The sequence below is a fragment of the Chenopodium quinoa genome, unplaced genomic scaffold (genome assembly GCF_001683475.1).
Source record: "Chenopodium quinoa cultivar QQ74 unplaced genomic scaffold, ASM168347v1, whole genome shotgun sequence".
In the NCBI taxonomy this organism is placed as follows: Eukaryota; Viridiplantae; Streptophyta; class Magnoliopsida; order Caryophyllales; family Amaranthaceae; genus Chenopodium; species Chenopodium quinoa.
The window spans coordinates 340,410-363,159 of NW_018744093.1; the positions used below are offsets into that span (position 1 = coordinate 340,410).

At 37.3% G+C, this 22,750-nt stretch overlaps 1 protein-coding gene across 4 annotated transcripts in view; it reads right to left on the minus strand.

Annotated features, from left to right (window-relative positions):
• LOC110692103 (putative 3,4-dihydroxy-2-butanone kinase) overlaps positions 1–22,750 on the minus strand; it is a 38,045-nt gene that overhangs the window by 10,762 nt on the left and 4,533 nt on the right. For 3 of the 4 annotated variants that reach the window (XR_002505383.1, XM_021869086.1, XM_021869087.1), the window contains 6 exons: positions 22,658–22,705; positions 12,918–12,989; positions 12,756–12,842; positions 10,754–10,927; positions 9,380–9,463; positions 47–102 (listed from right to left, as the gene is read on the minus strand). Coding sequence is in view for 3 of the 4 variants with exons in the window: in XM_021869086.1 (XP_021724778.1) it covers positions 47–102; positions 9,380–9,463; positions 10,754–10,927; positions 12,756–12,842; positions 12,918–12,989; positions 22,658–22,705 (521 nt within the window). In the remaining variant the exon portion in view is untranslated. The remainder of the gene's footprint in view (positions 1–46; positions 103–9,379; positions 9,464–10,753; positions 10,928–12,755; positions 12,843–12,917; positions 12,990–22,657; positions 22,706–22,750) is intronic. The other variant, XM_021869088.1, reaches the window with a different exon arrangement.

Here is a 22,750-nt window from a genome sequence, read left to right on the forward strand (position 1 = left end):
CAAACAGTTAAAAACACTTCAAACCACCGAAGGCCTGTGAACCTACCCATTAATCATGAGGACTACATTATTTCCGCGTTCAATAGGCACGTACTTAGTTTCCTGCAATGAAAAGTCTATGATGAGGCAAGATACGATATGCAGGAAAAGATACAATAAACAGGCCCACCACAAGTTTGAAGCCAAATACCATATGAAGGTAATCATTTTATTGAGCTTCTACAGGTTTCCCAAAAGTCATAGGTAAAGTGAAATCAAATGTTAATAACTGAATTCCAAACCCAATGAACATGTTGTACACAAATTTATCAAACAATATCTTAAAACTACTAACAAAAGACTAATGCATTACCTTAGAAAGAAAGACATACATAGCGTCAGAAGCAAAGTGTCACTAGGATAAGTGGCAAAAAAAAGAGGGGGGGGGGGGGGGGGTGGGGTGGGAATAATGAATTACGTGTTCCCCATTTTTTGAAGCTCCTCTAGGATAAATCACTTAAAAACCCCACTTAAAGGCATAAGGGTTTTAGATAACCAGGCAGAGACAATTAAAAGAGAATGATAACATTTTTCTCAAAATCAAATGGACCACCCACATAGGCAAAAACACATCACACCCTAAAAGATACTAGTCACTAGTCAGCTCTCCCACAATCCATTTGATGAAGTTGCACATACTCAGGTTTTTTCTTCTTTTTTTTTAGCTTTTTTTTATTTGTGATGAATGAAAATTGTAATTATACAATTGTCAGAAGAATGTGCTGTCCTCACTCCTCAGTAAACAGCAAAAAGTTACAAAGACCCAGTTTCTCTAAATCTCTGAAATCAAGTAACTCTCAATCTCTCATAGCCTAATAAGGTACTTCGTACATGATTGAGAGGACCAGAAAAGATTTGCAAATCTTATTCCAATGTCCAACGAGAAACAACACGCTTAGATTTCTAATTTTGGTCCATCTAATTAAGAAAAGAAATTTGATAATAAAAAATCTAAGGTGAATTTTTCTAGCCAAGTAATTTTTAAAATTCCCCATCAGCCTTACAGACACACAATAAGTAATTTTACCCTACGCTCCCGAAATGCATCTGTGTATCCCAGCCAGATATTACAAAATCACCACTAAGCCTGGTAAGACTTGATCCGAACTTTTTTGCTCATTCTTAAGTTATTCCCCAGACCTTCTCCCCGTCCATCACCTCAGCCTTATAAGCAACCAAGGCACGCTTTTCAAAACCAAACTCGTTGAGCCCCCAAAGGTTACAAAACAAATATGCAGCAGCTCCAAAACAGTGAAAGTGAAAACCCAGCACTCCCCATACATATCAAAAAGCCTTCACCAGATATTACATTCCACCTAAGCATATCTAGCTAATGCCAAAGTCAAACAAAGCTCTCACCATAAGTGGAACTTTAGCCTTCCAAATAAATGCAAATTGTGAAAGGGGGGAAATCCAGGGCATATTTTACCAATGCAAGAATAACCTTAAAACAAAGCTTCTTCGTGAATCACCCGCTCACCTTCCAACAAAAAGATGGGATAGGACCTTGAAACAAGCTATGCACTCCAAAACTTCAGAAAAATTCACCATGTACCCTAATTTATTACTTCCTCCATTCTTAATTAGTTGACGTGTTTCATTTTGGCGCGTAAATTAAAGAAGGAAGTAAGATATATTTAAAATACTAAATTGCCCTCCACTTTACTCCCTCGCATTATCAATAGCCCAATGCTTTATCGTATCGTAATCTGGGACCAAATGTGGTCATCATCTTCATTGATTACAGGATTTTCTTAATCTCTCTTCTTCTTTTACAAGAACACTCACTGCACAAAATTCCAGAAGTCATCAATCAATCAATCAAAGCCTTAATCCCATAAGTGGAGCCGGCTACATGAACCAGATTTGATTATTTCGTGTAATCATCGACAAAGATCCTCCTCCATCCCTTACGATCCAGTGCCTCATCCTCATGCACGTCCATATACTTCATATTCTTCCTAACTCCTTCCAACCAAGTCATTTTCGGTCTCCCTCTCCCTCGTTTAACCCCTCCATGGTCCCACTCTTCCACTCTTCGTACCGGTGCACCCTCGGGTCTCCGTCTTACATGCCCAAACCAACGCAAAAGATTTACCCTTAGTTTGTTTGCAATGCATGCTACACCTACTTTCTTGCGAATAACCTCATTTCTGATTTATCTCTTAAAGTGTTCCTACACATCCACCTTAACATTAGCATTTCCTTAGAAGCCCAACATTCTGTACCATAGAGCAACATTGGTCTTATGGCAGTCCTGTAGAATTTTCACTGTAAGGGATGCTTCCGTCGCATAACACTCTTGTAGCCGCTCTCCATTTAAGCCACCCCGATTTAATCCCTGTGTGTCACGTCTTGATCAATGTCACCATTTTTCTAGATGATCGGCCTAAGATATTTAAAACATCGCTCATGGTCAAGTCATTTCCATCCAAACTCACCACCTCATTACTTGTCCCCCTCTGAGTACCAAAGCGGCATACCAAATATTCATTCTTACTTCGACTTAGTTTAAACCCTCTAAATTCCAACCTTTGCCTCCATTACTCCAACTTGGCATTAACCCCATCTTTAGTTTCATCCACCAAAAACGATATCATCCACAAACAACATACACCATGGGACTTCATCTTGAATTGGTCTAGTTACTTCATCTAGAACCGTTGCAAAAAGGAAAAGTCTTAATGCAAACCTTTGATGCAATCCAATTGTAATATGAAAATCTTTCGTCAGCCCTTCACATGTCCTCACATTTGTTGACACATCTCATCACATATCTTCCGTGGGATACCTTTCTTCAACATTGCCCACCAAAGTACCTCTCTTGGCACCTTGTCATATGCCTTCCTAAATCAATAAAGATCATATGAAGACTGTTCTTCTTTACCCTATAAAACTCCATCATTTGTCTTATCAAATGGATTGCTTCCATAGTGGATCTCCTTGGCATAAAACCAAATAAATTATCCGAAATGCTTGTGCATGCCCTCAATCTATGTTCAATCACTCTTTCCCACAACTTCATAATGTGGCTCATAAGCTTGATCCCTTGATAGTTAGTACAATCTTGAGCATCTCCTTTGTTTTTATAGACCGGGACCAAGGTTCTTTTCCTCCAATCTTGCGGGATCCCTTGTAGCTCTCCATATTTTGTTAAAGAGGTTTGTTAACCAATCTTACCCAACACCTCCACACCTCTATGTGTATACCACCAGGGCCAACCGCCTTCTTACGCTTCATCTTCTTCGGTGCAATCTCCACCTCTACCCTCCTAATCCTCCGCGCATACTCCATGTTGATTTCTTCGAACACTCACAGAGATATCTCCTTTCACCACTCCATTACTTCCATTAAACAATTAGATTTTTCACCATATACCCCTGAGTTATTTTTTTATTCACCATAAATCCAAATAAAATTTCAAATTCACCGTATGCCCCTTAATTTAACAAAAATGTCACAAAATGCCCAAACGACTAACGGACGTTAACTTCGTTAGTCATTAAGGCTAAAGTTTGCCACATGGCATTATTGGCTATTTTTTTTATTTTAATATAATTATACAATTAATTATAAAAAATAAAAAATAAATAAAAACACTCACCGCCGCCAGCCCAGCACCGTCACAATCCCCGCACCAACGCAACCCCTGCATCGACACAATTCCCCGCACCGTCGAAATCCCCCAAACCAACACAACCCCCACACTCGACAACCCCCGGGCTCCACTGGCACAACCCCCGTATTCGAAAACCCATTCATCTCTCACTCGAAAAACCCTCTCCCCCCCCCCACTGCTGACATCCAAACCCCCATCCACGTGCCGGCGAACCCAAACCACCCCTCCCTCTGCCATATCCACCCCGTCAAACACCATGTAGAAACCTCAAATTAAAAACCCAAAATTCAAAAGCTAGGGTTTCAATTTTGGGTTTTAAGGTGTCGGGATGGTGTTTTTTCCGCCAAATTGGGCGGCGACGACATGGGGGAGGGGACCTAGGTTTGCCAGCGAACGAGTTTCGGTGCTAGTTGCCTGATTTCGGCGCCGACCGTTTGGAAGGGGAGGGTTTTTTCGTGGGTATTTGGTGGTTTTAAGGGTGCGGGGGTGACGAGGTGGGTTTGGGTGGTGGTGCGACGAGGGAAAGGGGAGGGTCGATCGCCGGAGTGGGGGAGAGGGGGTTGCTGAGTGGTGGAGACGTGGGAGCGGTGAAAGTGGCCGTTCGCCGGAGTGAGGGAAGAGGGGAGAGGGCTGGGTACGGTGATGGTTTTTTTAAAAAAAAAAAAATTAAAGTTTTTTAATTAAATAAATTTAATGACAACCAATCATAAGCTGTCACGTGGCCTAATTAGCCTTAATGACTAACGGACTTAACTGTCGTTAGTTATTAAGGGCATTCTGTGACATTTTTGTTAAAATCTTGGGTATATGATGAATTTGAAATTTTTCATGGGTATTTGGTGAATAAAAAACACAACTCAGGGGTATATGGTGAACAACCAATCATCAAAGTACCCCTTGTCCTCATCTTTTGACACACTTTATCATGCCAATATCATTCCTTGCCTCTTGTCTTCTCTTCGCCATCTTATAAATGATCTTTTCTCCCTCCTAGGAGTCAAGCTTTTCATAAAACTCTTGATAAGTCTTTTCTTTCGCTTGGCAAACAGTTGTCTTTGCCTTACTCTTAGCCTCCTTATATGCTACAAAAGTTTCGTCGCTCCTACATTTTCAGTAGGCTTCATAATACTCTTTTTTGCTTAATTATTGCTTTCACCTCTTCATTCACCACGAAGTATCTCGCTGCATCGAAGTTCTCCCCCTTGATTCCCCTAAGACCTCTTTGGCCACTCTCAAGAAACAGTTCTTTATCCATAAGCAAGTCATGTCTGGATCCATCTCTCCATCCCAATCAGCCTCCTTAATTACCTTTTCTGTAAAAACCTTAGCACTTGCATCCCTTAGAGTCCCATCTTATCCTTGGCTCCTCTTGTCTTCCTTTTTTCTTCGCCTTCTCTTTCAAACGAATATTCATAACCCAAAGCCAGTGTTGGGTAACCACACTCCCTCCTGGGATGACCTTGCAGTTTAAGCAACTTTGTCTATCCTTGCTCCTTGTGAGCAGGAAATCTATTTATGTCGCATTAGCTCCACTCCGAAAAGTTATCAAGTGCGAATCTTGCTTCTTAAACCAAGAATTAGCCAAAATTAAATCATATGCTTGGCAAAATCCATAATAGCCTCACCACTTGCGTCTCCCTGCCCATACCCAAAGCCTCTATGAACCCTCTCGAAGCCATCTTGGCTCACCCCAACATGCCCATTGAAATCACCTGCAACATATAAATTTCTCCGTGTGGTGGAAACCCTATACCACCTCATCAAAATACTCCCAAAATAAACCAACTTGGGAGTATGAACACTAATAACATACACAATCTCCTTGCCACATAGCAACTTCTCCCTTATCAACCTCAATTACCTCTTTCGACAACCTCTCATCGAGAATCACACCAACTGCTTTCCTAGCTCCACTATTCCTAGTCCTGTGGCTCGTTTCCTGTCCAACATAGCACACCTTATACCCCAAAACCAAGCCACGAGCTTCTTCTCTTGTCCACCTTGTCTCTTAGAGGCACATGATGTTTACCCGTCTTCTCTTCATCATTTCTACCACTTCTACTGATTTCCCCGTAAGAGACCCCACATTCCAAGAACCAATTCGCAAACTAGCGTCCTTCCTCACACGCTCCCTCCTACCACGCTCACTAGTACCACGCTCCCTCATGCCCCCACCTGCAAGCCCTTGATCATTTGACACCACACTTGGCAATGTGGCGCGTCGCTTCCATGCGACGACCTAGCAACCCTTGCATACTTATCACTGCACCCGAGAAGTACAGCGCGTCGCTCAGTAGGGAACGCCCCAATGGCACGCCCTTACTCATAAAAAATCTCAATCAATTAAAAAAAAATAAAAATATTCAAAATATTATAAATTAAAAATTCTAGAAGTCATATAGATTAGTTATTCAAAATTAATTAAAAACTCTTAATCAATTAAATTAAACTATAAACTTCATAGTTAAAACATCAATAAAACATTGATTTTAATTGTTAATATAAAACCTCATTTACGGAGGATAGGGGAAAAAAAATATAACGAAGACTCAACAATGGCTACCACTATTCTTCAAGCAAATCCTTTGATTTTTTTTTTCTCAAATATTTCCATAATGTTTCAATTAATAATAATTGTATGAAAATTGGAAACTTTTAAAAAAAATGGTTTTTAGCTTCTTTATAATGAGTGACAAGGTGAAGATCGAGTAGGAAAAAACATGAAAGACCAAATCACCCCTCCACTCCTACCCTTCCCTTCCACCCACACATACAGTACTACAACAGTACTACATCAATCTCACCACCACAGCCGGCTACGCTGCACCTCAGCCATCACTTCACCCAAACGCTCCCCTTCACCACCACAACCGCCTACGCCGCATCACAACCACCACTTCACTACAACCACTCCCCCTTCATCGCCCCTATTCAGGCCACCACCATACCGTTTTTTAATTTTTTTTAGAAAAAGCACCTTCTTCACCACCACCACTGAAATAGAGGAACAAGAGGAGAGAAAATAACGCTCTAGCAACCACCGTGCATACATGAGCATTTTTTTAAAAAAAAATATTGAAAAATTGAAGGTCGAATTTGGTTGTGGTGGTTGTAGATCGTACATACCACCACCAAAATAAACACAACAAAAGAGAGAGAAAATACCCATACTATAATCACCTTTACCCGATCAACTTTTAAGAAATTGAGATTCAAATACCCATACATGTAGGTTTGTTTTAGATCTGGAATTGGCAGCCAAATTTGACACCGTAGCCTCGATTTTGGACTTTTGGTAAACTTTTAAGTACATCGACAATGGTGGAAACAGCCGGAGGTGATGAGAGAGTATGATGGGAGAAGGGAGGAGGCTATTGTCGGTGAAGAGGAGAGATAGGGCGGTGATTAATGTTTAAAAAAAAAAAGTGGGGTGGTGGTTGTGGTGGCTTCCATGGTTAAAGTGGAGGAGAGAGGGAGGATGTGGTGGTGGCTGGTACTCAATTAAACTATGGGGTGAGGAAGAAGGAAAGGTTGAAGGGTATACTGTAGTGTTATATTGAAAAGGTTATGAGGGTAAATAAGTTAAAGTGTAGTGTTATATTTGCCATAAAAAGAAGCACGTCAAGTAAAAAGAAACTTCCCAAAAAGAAATACACGTCGGGGGAACCTGAAGTCTGGTAGAAAATCAGAATCATAGTTAGTAGTTTGAATAGAACCGGTGTCGTAGCGGGAAGCAAGGCAATGAGAATTGTTCGGTTGGGATTCTGTGAGCAAGGAAGCAGAGGCAGAATTGAACTCAAAAGCAACTTACCAATCCAAAAACTTCGCTTTAGCCACTCGCTACGCCCCTTAAGCTTTAATAAGCGATGTAATACTAATACAGCTGACATTTGTTGAAAAAATCCTCCTAGAAAAAGGAAGTTGTCAGAGGTAGACTCGGCATCTCGCTCACCTGCAAATCAGACTTATAAGGGAACCATTCTCTCGCGCCTCTCCCTGAGAGTCTCTTCAGCCTAAAGCTTACATCCACCCTCACCCATTCATGGATCTCTTTACCTTCTAAGTAATAAAGAACGGAGGAAGTAATTTATACGGAGTAATAGTTGTTTGATAATTCTGGAGAGAGAAAAAACATAGGGAGTATTGAGTTGATGAAAGAAGCATAGAAGAGAAAGAGTGAGTATGGAGAGGAGGGGGGAATGTTTATTTCATTTGGGACAAAGGAGAGAGATGTGTACGGACCGTACGGCCGTATGAAGGAGAGAGGATAGAGAAGTGTCTACGATCAGCATTATGGAGATAAAAAAGAAGGGTATAATTGGCATCTTACAATACAAAACACACCCAAGAAGAAAACATGTCAACTAAAAAAAACTTCCCTAAAAAAGAATGTGTCAACTAAAAATAATGGAGGTAGTATGTAATTCCCAAATTACACTCACACAATGACTCCATTTAACTCCTATTAACTTATTGTGAAAAATGTTTATAATCTATTGGGTACCCCAATATTTACCATTTTTATGAAATTTATGCTCCTATACAACATCTCAATACCCCCATTCTGTCAGCATCTTTATGTACTCTTTTTTTTAATTTGTCCTATTTGCTTTTTACATAGTTTTCAATGCAATATTATAATTTAATATAATAAAACATCATTTGAAAAATCATAAAAAAATGCATGATTGAAAGCCAAAAATCAAAACGAATCTAACAAGATCACACATGTCTATATTTTGAAGTACTAAAAACTCAATAAAGCATTACATTCCACTTGCATTGGAATCTTGAAGATAAAAATGAACTAAAGGAACAGGGATTAGAAAAAAAAAACCGAGGTAGTGTTATGTTACTTAGACACGGCCATTTTAGGCTCATACCTGGTTCAACCCGACGCGACAAGGATCCAGGGTTCCGTAGCGGATCCGCGGAGAGAGGGAAACCGAAAAGGCCAATCGGCTTACCATTGCTTACTTGTTCATATTGGATGAATAATAGGAGGAGCAATAATTTAGGATTTCAAAATTGGTACTTTTGTTAAATGTACAATCCCGGACGTAAAGATGCAATTTTTTGTCAATTTGGTCTTAGCTGGCGCCAATCAAGGAAGCCACACTGGTCTTCTAATCTTCTCTTTTTTTCCCCTTTTCTGAAACAATCTTCTCTCATTTTAAGAGTTTTTTTTTTATTTTTGTTCGAGGCTTTCTGTCATTAGTTGTTATACGTCTGCAAATGTTAGTTGACTTCTATTTCCTAATTTCCCATCCCCGTACCGGTGTGTGTTAGGATAGGGTCCCCGTGTATTGAAATTTCAGTTTGTCGTGTCCGACACACACGTCACGAGTCCGAGTAACCCTGGTGGTGCCTATATAGAAACAGAGGGTTATAGCCAAATAAGCTCTCATGTTATGATGCAATATTTCATCCATGAAATCACAAAAAGCAAAGTTTGGCTAATCCTATAAAGATTCAACACAGAAGAGAAAGAAAAGGTTATCGAAATTTCTTTTTTTTTTCTCCCTGCAGTTCCGTACTTAATCCGACATTGACAAAGGAGTCAGAAAGTTCAAGAGCAATAATTGCATCATGTGTCACGACAATCCAATTTAAAAAATAAATAAATAAATAAAAAAAAAAAAAAAGGTTGATCACCCATGGGGCCATGGCCATAAGAAAGAGAGAATTGAAGCTTAAACATCTCCATTTGCAGAGACGTACCGGTGATAATATTTGCATAAGAACATGAGCAACAACCACATCGACAGGTTGCAAATCAGCCACAGCAGCACCAAGTTCTCCATGCTGTAAAAACATAAAATTAGCTTAGTGAGTATTCAAAATAGATAAGTTTTCGTATTGCCTTAATTTTTACTAAATATTAACTTTGTATGAGACGAAAAGAATGATAAACCAGCATATTGAAAACATCAGCAGTTCAGCACAAACTATTTTCAGCCAAAGGAACCCGCCAAGACATAAGCACATAACAGTAACAACTAATAAACCTAAGCTTTCTGCTGTATATTTTTTAATATTGTAGTCCACCAAGGAATAGGCAACATTATTAATAGCCAAGTATTTCCCATAGAGATGTCAGAAAATTACCCGACCCAAGAACAACCCAACCAAAACCGAAGTGGACAAAGCATGTTTGGGCTATAGCTCAACAGCAAGAGAATATATGGGGGAAATGGGTTAATTGTACCTGAGGACTCAATATTGGTTGGATTATCAGCCTAGTAAGGATACATGCTGGTAATGGAAGCAAATCTGTGCAATCAAGAGAAAAATGAAGAGTGTAATGGACTGTCATAACAAGATCAGCAATATGTATGAAGTTTTCAGGCCTCATCTCCCAAGGTGCAGTTGGGACAATCTTGTTTGGGAGAAAGAGGCAGCTCATAAGCATAAGTTTATAGCTTGGCTTGCTGTTCAGAGCAGACTCAAGACAAGGGATAGGGTAATTAAAATTTGGGACTGATAATGATGGGAGTTGCCTATTATGTGGGGATAGTGAGGAAAACCATGAGCACTATTTCAAACATGATGTTATAGCCAGAAAGTGTGGGAGCAGATGATGTGGTTTCAGAGCCAACTGAAGAGTCTAACAAGAGCTATCAGAGCTGCTAGAAGAATGAAATCAGGATTTGAGATATGTCTTTTCAGAGCTTGAGGAATGTAGCATCCTTGGATCTGAGAATTTTGTCCTTGTATATCAAACCTAAATTTCTTTGCATGATTTCAAAGAAATGAAGTAGGGAAAATAGGAGGTGGTTGGAAGAGCTAAATGTAAAGCTTTTTGCTGTTTTAGGCTTTTGCCAGGGAAAAAAACCCTAAGTGACCCAAATAAACTAGATCTCGCCTTCAATCTGCATGGACACACTATACCTTGCATAACTATTTCATAGTAGACCCAACCCGAGATCGGCCCACAGACCCAATTTAACAGCTCTAATTCTTTAAATAAGAATATCAAAGAAGTAGGGTGCACTCCATAAACAAAAAAAATAATAAAAAATAATTTAAGCCAAAACAAAGACACACACATAGCCACATAAAAGTAGCACTACACAAATTCAAGTATTGGCTTACTATTCCAAGACCAAGCTCCATTTTCCCAGGGCCCAAACGGTCTGATGTGACTTGACCAGGAAGGGTGCACACAGATAATGCAACACCCATAGTTCCAACCATTTCAGATGCTCTTCTAGCTTCAGCTGTAACTTCAGTAAGGGAGCAACCAGCAGCAGCTGCCGCTCCAGCAACCTACACCAGGTAGGTGTCAAAACAAATAAAATAAAATAAAACAAAAGGTAATGAAAGGCCCCATTACAAAAACACTTTTTAAATAAGTACAGCAAGACAAACCACCCATGGAATAAAAACTCAGTCATTCTGTCAAATATCAACCATTCTGTAACAAAGTATGGATTTGCCGTTCAGCAAAACCCGGCTATATATAACACCGTAACAAAAATACACGAATTTTAGATTTGCCAATCAGTGAAACCTGGCTATATAACGCCGCGACAAAAATCACACCTTTCTCCCCGCGTTATCCATTAGGTAATGGTGACTCGCCGTGCATTAGAACGTTTTTTTTATCCGTTACATCCATTCTTTTGCTTTAATTGACAAAAAAAATATTTTAATAATTAGTTATATAGTCCATAAAACATAATATTTTGTAATTTTTTGTTCGCCAAATATGTTACCCACAAAAATGTGAATTTTTTGAAAAAATTCACACCGCGTTTGCTGCGATCTGTTTTATTATTTCTTCACAAGCCGTTTAAGCAAAAATGCAGCCATTCTCCAAACACCTAATCACGTAATGATATTAAAGAAGGCATCAGTCTCAAGTATCTTTTCATTCCTTTCTAAACAGAGCACCTATAAAATAGCAAAACATGCACATTGCCACATAGTTTGTGTACCTCACACCTTTTCCAAGTCCTCAATACTTCTCTTGAAAAGACAAAAAGAAAGAGGGAAAAGCCAACTAACTCCACCTTAATAAAAAAACCTCATCCAAAGTAAAAATAAATAATTTCATAATCTTTCATTAATGCAATAAATGGCCAACAATCCTGCAAATTCTCACACATAAAGAATTCTCCAAACTAGCAACCAAAACAGAAACTTTGACTGGCTTCTAAATCTTAGCCTCCAATAATGTTAGAGACAGGACAAGGCTGCAAATCAGGACAATTAATACGTGGCTACAGAAAGAACGACAGTACTGGAATCAGAAGCCTGCCAAATTTTCTAAATTATCATAGAATTTATTAATTACAGGCTGAAAAACAAACAATCTCTCCCTGGTAGAGGGGGTCCTTCTACCGGGGTTAGTTGGGGCCCAGCCCCCTGCAAATTATTTTGATCTACTAGTTATTAAACTAAAATAACCCTATTATACTTATAAAATGTCGCTGCATAATTATTAATTTTGACAAAGTGTTAAGAGATTCAAATCTCAGCCCCTCTGATATTTTAGGCCAATACCCAACACTGCTCCCTGGTCTAGTTACTCCTAAGTCTTGCTATTTTCAGGTGTGCCACTATGGCAATATCTTGACTATTAGATCATACATTTCCTATCCCTATGACATCCAATCTACGCGGCATAATTACTCTATGTTCAAAAATTCCTACACATCATAGCATATAAGTTCCATTCTTGTCATTTTCAATGCTGCATTCATGTTTAAGGTCAATTTGATGGTTATACTGCATTATGTTCATGTAATTTCAAAACTTTTCAGAGATAAATAGAGATACAGGACAATTTCACTTGGCACTAGGCAGAAGGGAAATTTTCAAAACCAGTTATCTTACGTCAATCCATTTACCCATCACTCCATAAGTACAAATGTGGAAGTCTCATCACTACCATCTTACATAAACCTGTTTGCCTGAAAACCAAGACACTTGGTGTAGACTACACTGAAACCAAATGCAGTGCACTTCATTCTCATTCTCATTTTTGTCCATAAAGGGGAATAGCGACTATGAGCCTTATAGAAGTGGCAAAGAAGGTGTGAAAGTGACTTCCAGCAAGTGTACAATCAGGAGAAAGAAACTCAGAAACAACCTTATGGACGAAAATAGTTCCCGCCAAACCTCGACGTCCAGCTATCCCTCTAGGAGGTAAAGCACAATCATCTCCTACTATGACCATCTACAAAGCAAAAGTATAACCCATCACATAATTCTTGTTAAAATATTACATAGACAAGGAAAATTAGTCATATACCTCGACTTTGTAACCTTCAGATTTTGCTTGTTCAGCTGCCAAACCAAAATTAAGGCGATCCCCTGTGTAATTCTGTTATAAGAATATAGAGTTAGATACTCACAATCAGACCTTTAAGGTAAAGATGTGTCCATCTAAGAGACAACCATACAAAGGAGTGAATGAGGAAACATTAAATGTGGTGCTCATACTATTCAGCAACTAAATCAATGCACAATGCTACATAAATAGTCCAACCAAAAGTATATCTACTTTACAGCCAAAACAAAAACATTGAGCCCTCTCGCTATTGTCAGATCAGCAGTCAGTTTCTGTCACCCCTAGCAAGCTTCATTACTACAAGGTAGGGAATAATCAAAGTTAGAAATCTTGCTTAACTAATTGTGATACAGTGCTCAAGATGCAAGCAACTCTTCCAATAATTTTTTATTTTTTTTTAGAATGAGAAAATTTTAACCACTTAGACATTGCAAAGATTGAGGTCTGGTACTCTACCATAATAGATAACAATCAAGTACAGGCATACAGCATTGAATTTTCTACATACATTAGCATTAGAGGTGGAAATCGTGCCAGGCAGTGGATGGGCCGGTCATGCTGGCTTGGTGGTGGCGGGCTGGGCTGGGCTAAGCCATCAAATTGCAGACCCCAGCCCACGGCATGCCACGTCCCACGTGCCTTGCGGGCCGGGCCGCAGGCCAGCCCTTTCTTTATTTTTTAAAAATCGATATATTATTTAAATAATTTTATTATTTTTATTTTGAGTATTTAAAGTTCTTTATATTAATATGGTTCTTTTTATTTTTTATGTTCTTTTTATTATTACTCCCTCCGTCTTCTAATAAGTGTTACACTTTGACCGGCACATAGTTTTAGGCAATTTAATTGACGTAAATAAAATAAGAGGTAAGTGGGGTATTTGGAGTATTAAAAAATTGTAAAACAAAGATAGTACTCCCTTCGTGTTTTAGTAAGTATTACACTTTGACCGACACATAGTTTTAGGCAATTTAATTGACTTAAATAAAATAAGGTAAGTGGGGTAGTTGGAGTATTAAAAAATTGTAAAAGTAAGATAGAGTGGTTAATAGTTTATTGAAAAGTAATGAATGTGAGATGAAAGAAATAATAATAAATAAATAAATAAATAAAAAAGTAGTAGTGGGTTTTGATGGGGACCATGAGAGGTGAGAGCTATATTATTAAAATGTAGTTTTTTGCCAAAAAAAAATGGAAGTGTAACACTTATTAAAACACGGCCACATTTGATAAGTATAACACTTATTGAAACACGGAGGGGATAGGGTTAATATTTATTGAAAAGTAATGAATGTGAGAGGAAAGAAATAAAAAAAAATAGTAGTGGGTTTGAAAGGGGACCATGAGATGAGAGAGATATAATATTATAATGTAGTTTTTTGTAAAAAAAAAAAAAAAAAAAAAAAAAAAAAAAAAAAAAAAAGTGTAACACTTGTTAAAACACAGCCGCATTTGGTAAGTGTAACACTATTTAAAACACAAACACGGAGGGACAGAGAGAGTATAGGTCTTTATTATTCTTATTTTTATTATTATAGTTCTTATTTATGTCGATAACTACACGGAATAATCAAATTTGGTTCATGTTAGCCGACTCCACTTATGGGAGTAAGGCTTTGATTGATTGATATAGTTCTTTATTATTATTTATATTATTATAGTTCTTTTTATTTTTTTTATTATTTTTATACTTCTTTATTATTATTTAGCAAATATCAACCATGCATATTGTTTCGGGGTTTTCTGATGTCCTGCGGGAGAGTTACAATTCCGAGACTGGAACCGGACGCCTGTACCTGCAAAACAAACGGATGCTCCGGATGATTGGAGATCCGCCTCCGACGGTCAAGTTAGTACTTGATTAAGGAGTAACTAATGCGAAAATTAAAGTGATTGGCTCTCTCTAGGTGAGAGTGTTTAATGTGTGTAATCTGCTTTTTAGCGTGTAATCTCCCTTAATGAGGATTAAGGGAGGTATTTATAACCTCGGAAAACGTGTCAATCTAGGTTTAGGTTAACATTGGGCTGATTGGGCTTCCCTCGGATGTTGGGCCTAGGTGACCGGTTATCCCAGGTGTCATGGGAAGGACACGTGTCGTGTCGTAATTGGTCCATAGTGGACGGATCATTGCTTGACACGTGGCAGGCTCCTATTGGCCCATGTGACGGACACATGGCGGAACCTGATTGGTCCACTTGTCAGATGGTGATTGGTGGGGAAAAATCCCCTAATCACATATATTTGGAAAATTTACGAATACTACATACGAGGATCTAAGTATAGTATAGTAATTAAAAATAAGGAATACATACTTCATATTATTATTACATGAAAGATTGTTTAATTAACTCAAAGTCTAATACAAGTCGAGACTCGAGAGTAACGCATAAAAAATAAAATAAAATAAATTAACAACATTCCTATCTAATTAAAGAATGATAAAAATCGTACAATAATTGATAAATAACTTATTTTATTATAAATAGTATTTCTTCTTCTTCTTCTTCTTCTTCTTCTTCTTCTTCTTCTTCTTCTTCTTCTTCTTCTTCTTCTTCTTCTTCTTCTTCTTCTTCTCGTTCAAGGTCATCAGCTAGAGAAGAACTGTTAGAACTCGGCGTTCTATCATCATCGTCGACGTTCTATGCATAAGTACGACCTTGCGAGCGATTTTCGACATCGAACCAATCCTTAAAACACACACACCCAAGTGTTTCCGGTTTTAGACTTGTTCTTCTATCATTTAAAACCCTTCCTCGAGCACTACATGCTCTTTTGGAGGCAATGGAGGAGACTTGGATATCGAAAATATCACGTGTCATTGCCGCCAATATTAGATATTTAACGTTTTGTGCTTTCCACCAATCAAGGATGTCGAGGTCTTACTTCTCTTCTTCGTCCATGCCTTTTATGAAGTCGTAACTTAAGTACATTTACAACTCCGAAACATCGCTTTGTGTTTTCATAGACGATGATTTACTACCTGAAAACTTAGACATCATGTTAGCAGCTTGTGCAAATAAACCTTTGACCCTTTTACTTACGTTTTTGGATGATTGAGAAGAAGCAAATCGAGAAACGGTTCCATATTTAGATTCATAACTTTATATAATGCAAAAAGTGATAGGTCACATTAACTTTATAAGACTCAACATTATCATTAAATTGCGTGCATTGAAAAATAGATATCAATTAATAGAAGTGTGCCATCATACTTTTGTCTTCGGTCTAATATAGAAGCAAAAATATAAAACATAGGAATATTAGTGTAATATTTACGCCATTTTTCCTCCATTGATGGAAGATATTCATCATAATCGTGTCGGGATCGATGTTCAGCAAAAGGAATGTAAACATGCATGGCTAAGAAAAGATTGAGAACAAGGATTATAAACAGAAGAAAAACAATTTATCATACTATATACTACCTCCGGTTCTTATTACTCGCAACAAAAGAATATTTTGTGTCTCACGAATAACACCCCTTTGTCGCGAGTAATAAGAACCGGAGGTAGTAATAATTGTAAAAAATGCATATATTTTTCACAATTAGACTAATCATCTTCTATTAAAGCAAATTACGGAAACTTTTGATTAAAAAAGAACTGTTATTAGAACCTTATACTCGATAGTCTTACTAAACATCTCATAGGTGGAGAACCACCTAGTTTGACAATCCATTTTTATTTTGATACCCTTTATCTTTTGATGCCTAAGAAAAGTTTTCCATTCCTGAAATCTCATGTTAGACCTGTTAATAAAAATAATAGCATTTCTAATTTGTGATAAAATGAACCTATTGCATGAGTTCCATCCTTCACACACAAGTTAAGAACATGACAAATGCATCTAATATGAAGTGTATCTCCAACTAATATGACGTCGGTCAATTGTTGTTTAACTAAATTTGCACTATATGTCATGGATGTTGCATCATCAAATGTCATAGACATGATTTTGGGCCTAAGATTATATGGATTAATAGCTTGCATTAAATGATGAGAAATATTAAGACCTGTGAGGAGTTTTAAACATTTTAAAATGGATAATGCGTTTTTGTAAAAACCAATCATTATCCACCCATTGACAAGTCACATACAAATAGGATATCCATAACCACTATCCTACACATCTGCGGTCAAAGAAACTCTACAAGTAAGATTACTTAATTCTTCAACCAACCTCATTTTGTACTCTAAGAAAAAATTCATGGCAGCTGAACGGACAGTTTTTCCATTGTGTTGGGGTTGTAGTGATTTATTAATGTAATTGTTAAATGGATCATTATCGGCGAAAAGAAAAGATTGTTCAGCATGCACTAACATTCTCCCACGTTCATCCCTATCTCTCACATATTTTAAGTGAAGCCATGTGGATGGTATTGAGAAATTTTGGGGGTTTAGTTGGATCACTAGATGTTTCACCACATTTTCTTACATGTCTTTTTAGGTGCCCCGTGTATGGTAGTCCAACACAATAGCGATCCGGCACGGTACGACACGAGCCCGCTTGCGGCCGGACACGGCACGAGTGGGCCGTGCCGTGAACAAAAGTGGGAAAATTTGGCACAAACCTGACACGAGCCCGCGAGCAACACATCCTTTAGGCCCACCAACACGGCATGCGACACAACACGGCCCATCCGAGAAACGGCTATATTAACAAGAGATATTTAAATAAAATATAAAAATATTAATTAGATATTTAAAAATATTTTTTTTTTATATTTTTTATATTTTTTTATAAAAAAAAAAATTTATAAAATTTTTTATATTTTTTTAAAATTTCTTTTTTTTTAATATTTAAATATTAAATAAATATAAAAAAAATTTATATTTTTATAAAAAATAGTAGTAGGGAATCACCAAATCCATACAATTCAATGCCCACAATTCCCCAACCATTCCGAACACTTCAATCCCCTTCTCCCAAACCTAACCATGAGAGAATTCGATCAATATAACAATATGCAACCTTGGAATATTTCACCCAAACCAATTCTCACCTCACTTATACGACTTACAACATGATTTTGCTTATCAAACTAGCCAAATGAGCCAAACATATACCGCCAGGTCTAGTGAACTTTCTACCGAAAATGCTGGAAATGTTACTCCCCAAATTCCAAACCGATTAGAACAATGACGTACCGGAGAGTAAATGGCCGCTAAGACAAACCGAAAGAGTAGGGTTTGGAAATATTTTTTGTTAAGAAGAGATGAATCCATAACTAAGTTTAAAACATGTAACAAAGATTTCACGGCCGAAACCAAGTCCAAGGCAGGGCACCTAGGTAGACATGTCCATAAATGTGGTGAACCATCTAGTGATCCAATTCAACCTAAAATTTCTCGAATACCGTCCACATGGCTTCACTTACAATTATGAGAGGGATAGAGATAAACTTGGGAGACTGTTAGTACATGCTGAATAACCATTTTTTTTTGCTAAAAATGATTCGTTTAACAATTACATTAATAAAGCACTACAACCCCAACACAAAAAAATCTCTAGAAAAACTGCCCGTTCCCATGAAAACTCTTTAGAGTAAAAGATGGAGGTTAGTTGAAGAATAAGTAATCTTACTTGTAGAGTTTCTTTGACCGCAAATGCATGAGATAGTGGTTATGGATATCAGTATTTATGTGTGACTTATCATTTGGTGACTAATGATTAGTTATTATAAAAACGCATTATCCATTTTAAAATGCTAGAATACCCCCACACCGATCTTAACATTTCTCATCATTTAATGCAAGATATTGATGCATATAATCTTAGACCCAAAATCATGTCTATGACATTTGATAATGCAACATCCATGACATATAGTGCAAAGTTAATTCAACAACAATTGACCGATGTCATATTAGATGGAGATGCACTTCATATTAAATGCATTTGTCATGTTCTTAACTTGTGTGTGAAGGATGGAACTCGTGCAATTGGTCCATTTTATCACAAAATTAGAAATGCTATTATTTCTATTAACAGCATGAGATTTAAGCAATGGAAAACTTTTCTTAGGCAGCAAAAGACAAAGGATATCAAAATCAAAACAAATTGTCAAACTAGGTGGAACTCCACCTATGAGATGTTAAGTACGGCAATCGAGTAAAAGGTTCCACTAACAAGTTTTTTAATCAAAAGTTTCCATAATTTGCTTTACTAGAAGATGATTAGTCTAATTGTAAAAAAAAATATATGCAACTTTTACCATTAATATATAGTATGACACATTGTTTTTCTTCTATTTATAATCCTTGTTTCAATCTTTTCTTAGCAATGCACGTTTACTTGCCCAACTTTTCGCTGAACATCGATCCCAACACGATTATGATGAATATCTTCCATCAATATAAGGAAAAATGGCGTAAATATTACACCAATCTTCATATGATTTATATTTTATCTTCTATATTAGATCCAAAACAAAAGTATAATGACACATTTCTATTAATTGACATTTATTTTCAATGCATGCAATTTGATGATGATGTTAAGTCTTATAAAGTTCATGTGAACGATCAATTTTTTGCATTATATAGAGTTTATGAATCTAAAAATGAAACCGTTTCTCGATTTGCTCTTTCTCAATCATCCCAAAACGTAAGCAAAAGTGCTAAAGGTTTATTTGCACGGCTAACATAATGTCTTAAGTTTTCCGGTAGTAAATCATCGTCTATGAAAACACAAAGCGATGTTTCAGACTTGCAAATGTATTTAAGTTACGACTTCATGAAAGGCATAGACAAAGAAGAGAAACACGACCTCAACATCCTCGATTGGCGGAAAGCACAAAGCACGAAACATCCAATTTTGGTGACAATGGCACGTGGTATTTTCGCTATCCAAATCTCCTCTATTGCCTCTGAAAGAGCTTTTAATGCGACAGGAAGAGTTTTAGACGAAAAGAAGTCTAAAACCCAAAACACTTGAAATGTATGTGTATTTCAAGGATTGGTTGGATGCCGAAAATCGCTTGCAAGATCGTACTTATGCACAATACGACGACGATGATGATAGAACGTCAAGAAGAAGAAGAACGTACCCAATATAATAAAATAAGTTATTCATTAATTATTGTACGATTATTATCATTATTCTTCGATTAGATTGGAATGTTGTTAATTTTTTTTTTAGCGTTACTCTCGGGTCTCGACTTATATTAGACTTTGAGTTTAATTAAACAATCTTTCAAATAATAGTAATATGAAGTATGTATTCCTTATTTTTAATTATTTTACTATACTTAGATCCTCGTAAATAGTACTCGTAAATTTTTTAAATATATGCATGATTGCTATTTGCTAAATAATAAAGAAATATAATCATAAAAAATAAAAATAATAAAAAGAACGATAACATAAATAATAATAAAGAACTATAATAATAAAAATAAGAATAATAAAAAGAACTGTAATAACAAAAAGAACATAAATAACAAAAAGAACTAAAAATAATAAAAAGAACCATAATACTATAAAGAACTTTAAATAATTAAAATAATATATTTATTTAAATAATATATTGATATTAAAAAAAAAAGAGGAAATTATCATTGGTACACCCAGGTTTGGGCTTTTATCAATGATACACCTGTTTAAGTTTTAATTATCAGCGGTACACCTGTACTTTCAACTAATTAACTACAATAAGCATTCCGTTAATTAAACATTAGTAAAAGGTTAATGACTTGCAAATTTTTTCCCTCCTTTCTTTGCCCTCTACCTGGTATGTTGGGCAAGGTGGTCACAAGCCTTGTGTTCAGGCTTTCAGGGCTAATCAGTTTGATGGAGAAGATCCTAGGGAGCGCAAAGCTAAAAGCTCATTCTTTAACTGGTGGTATTTTGGAGTTTGCTTGGGTGGTTTGGTTGGTATCAGAGCTATGTTCAGGACAACCTTAGTTGGGGCCTTGGATTTGGAATTCCATGCATCATCATGATAATTGCTTTGGTCATATTTATGGCTGGAACTATGACTTATCGCTACTCTATGAAAAGTTGAAGGGGAGAGTCCGTTCACAAGGATTGGAAGGGTATTTGTTGCAGCAGCAAGAAATTAGAATGCTACACTTCCTGTGGTTGCTAACTGAGGAGAGCTTGAAGAAACCGAACCTTATGATAGATTTCAGACAATTCAGATTTCTATATAAAGCTTTACTTGCACCTGACATTGTAAAGAGAGGTGTAAAATCTTGCAGCAAGAATGATGTTGAAGAGGCAAAGGCGGTACTTAGGTTGTTTTCTATATAGGCAACAACTCTGGTCTTTGCAATCGACTTCTCACAACCCACAACTTTCTTCACCAAACAAGGCATTACATTGGACAGATCATTCGGGTCTAATTTTGCAATACCAGCTGCAACATTAATGTCTTTTAATGGCATCAGCATTATATCTTGTATCCCTATTTATGACCGCGTTCTTGTGCCAAAGGCTAGAAAATTGTCCAAAAAGCCTGCAGGCATATCAATGCTTCAGAGAATTGGAATCGGGTTGTTTTTGTCCATCTTTACTATGGTAATAGCTGCTGTCACAGAAAAAAAAAAAGGCTGCAGACTGCTGCTCAACATGGGCTAATAGATTTGCCTATGAGGGGAAAAAAAAAAAAAAAAAAAGGAGGCTAATAGTCAAAATTGCAAGTCATTAACCTATTACTAACGTTTAATTAACGAAATGCTTACTGTAGTTAATTAGTTGAAAGTATAGGTGTACCGCTGATAATTAAAACTTAAGCAGGTGTATCATTGATGAAAGCCCAAACCTGAGGTGTACCAATGATAATTTCCCTTATAAAAATTAAGGGCTGGCCCACAACACGGTACGGCACGGCCCCGCCACGCACATGGGTCGTGCCGTGCCGTGTCGTGGGCTGGGGTGTGCAATTTGATGGACCGGCACAGCACGGCCCACCCATCCTCTTGCCCGCAGCGGCACGGCCCGGCACAATTTCCACCTCTAGGTTGAGCCCTATAAATCTGTCTTATGTGTCGCCTTACACACTCGCACATAAAGGACTTACAGTTTATAATTTCTATCATTTCTGCCCAATCAAATCTGCTACATGAAGGATAGAGGGCTGATACCAGTAATACTACAATACTCTTCTCCCTTTGAAACACCAAACGTCACATACTAAATTGTAAGAAAGTATGGGCGAATAACATAAAAGTCCACTCCAAATATCTAATTATAGCAAGTAAACTGTGAGTGGTGCTATGCATTACTACAAGAGAGACAGTATCATACTCCTGATCATGCATGAACCAAGATCATGGGAATGAAAGAGATTCAATCAGCCAACCCCACTCCAACACACATGCACACAAAAGTGGGGTAGAAGGAAGTCAAGAGTCTCAAGACAGAAATAGCATAATGGACCAAGATTTTAGAAAAAGTTTCAAATGACAATATAATTAATGGTAATTCAAATAATTGTTCAAATTACGATCATCAGTGATACCAGATGAACAATTGACTTCCCTGCAGCCTTCTTATGATGTCAGGTGACAACTTAGTAAGTGCCCCCTTGCACGGGCCTAATCTTCAGTACTGCCCCTACCCACCAGCTTTCTATTCAAGGGAAGTGGATGAATGGGATACTGTTCTCAATCTCACATTTGAAATCAAAATCTTAGGCTACCTATACATCCCACGATAATAATTCAGCAAGCTAGAATGATGACAAGAAGTTTGAATACCTTGACAATTAGAAGGCATCCCTTGGGCCCAGTTACAGCTCGGATACCCTGCAGAAAATTAAGGTATTCAACATGGTATATATTGAGAAATAA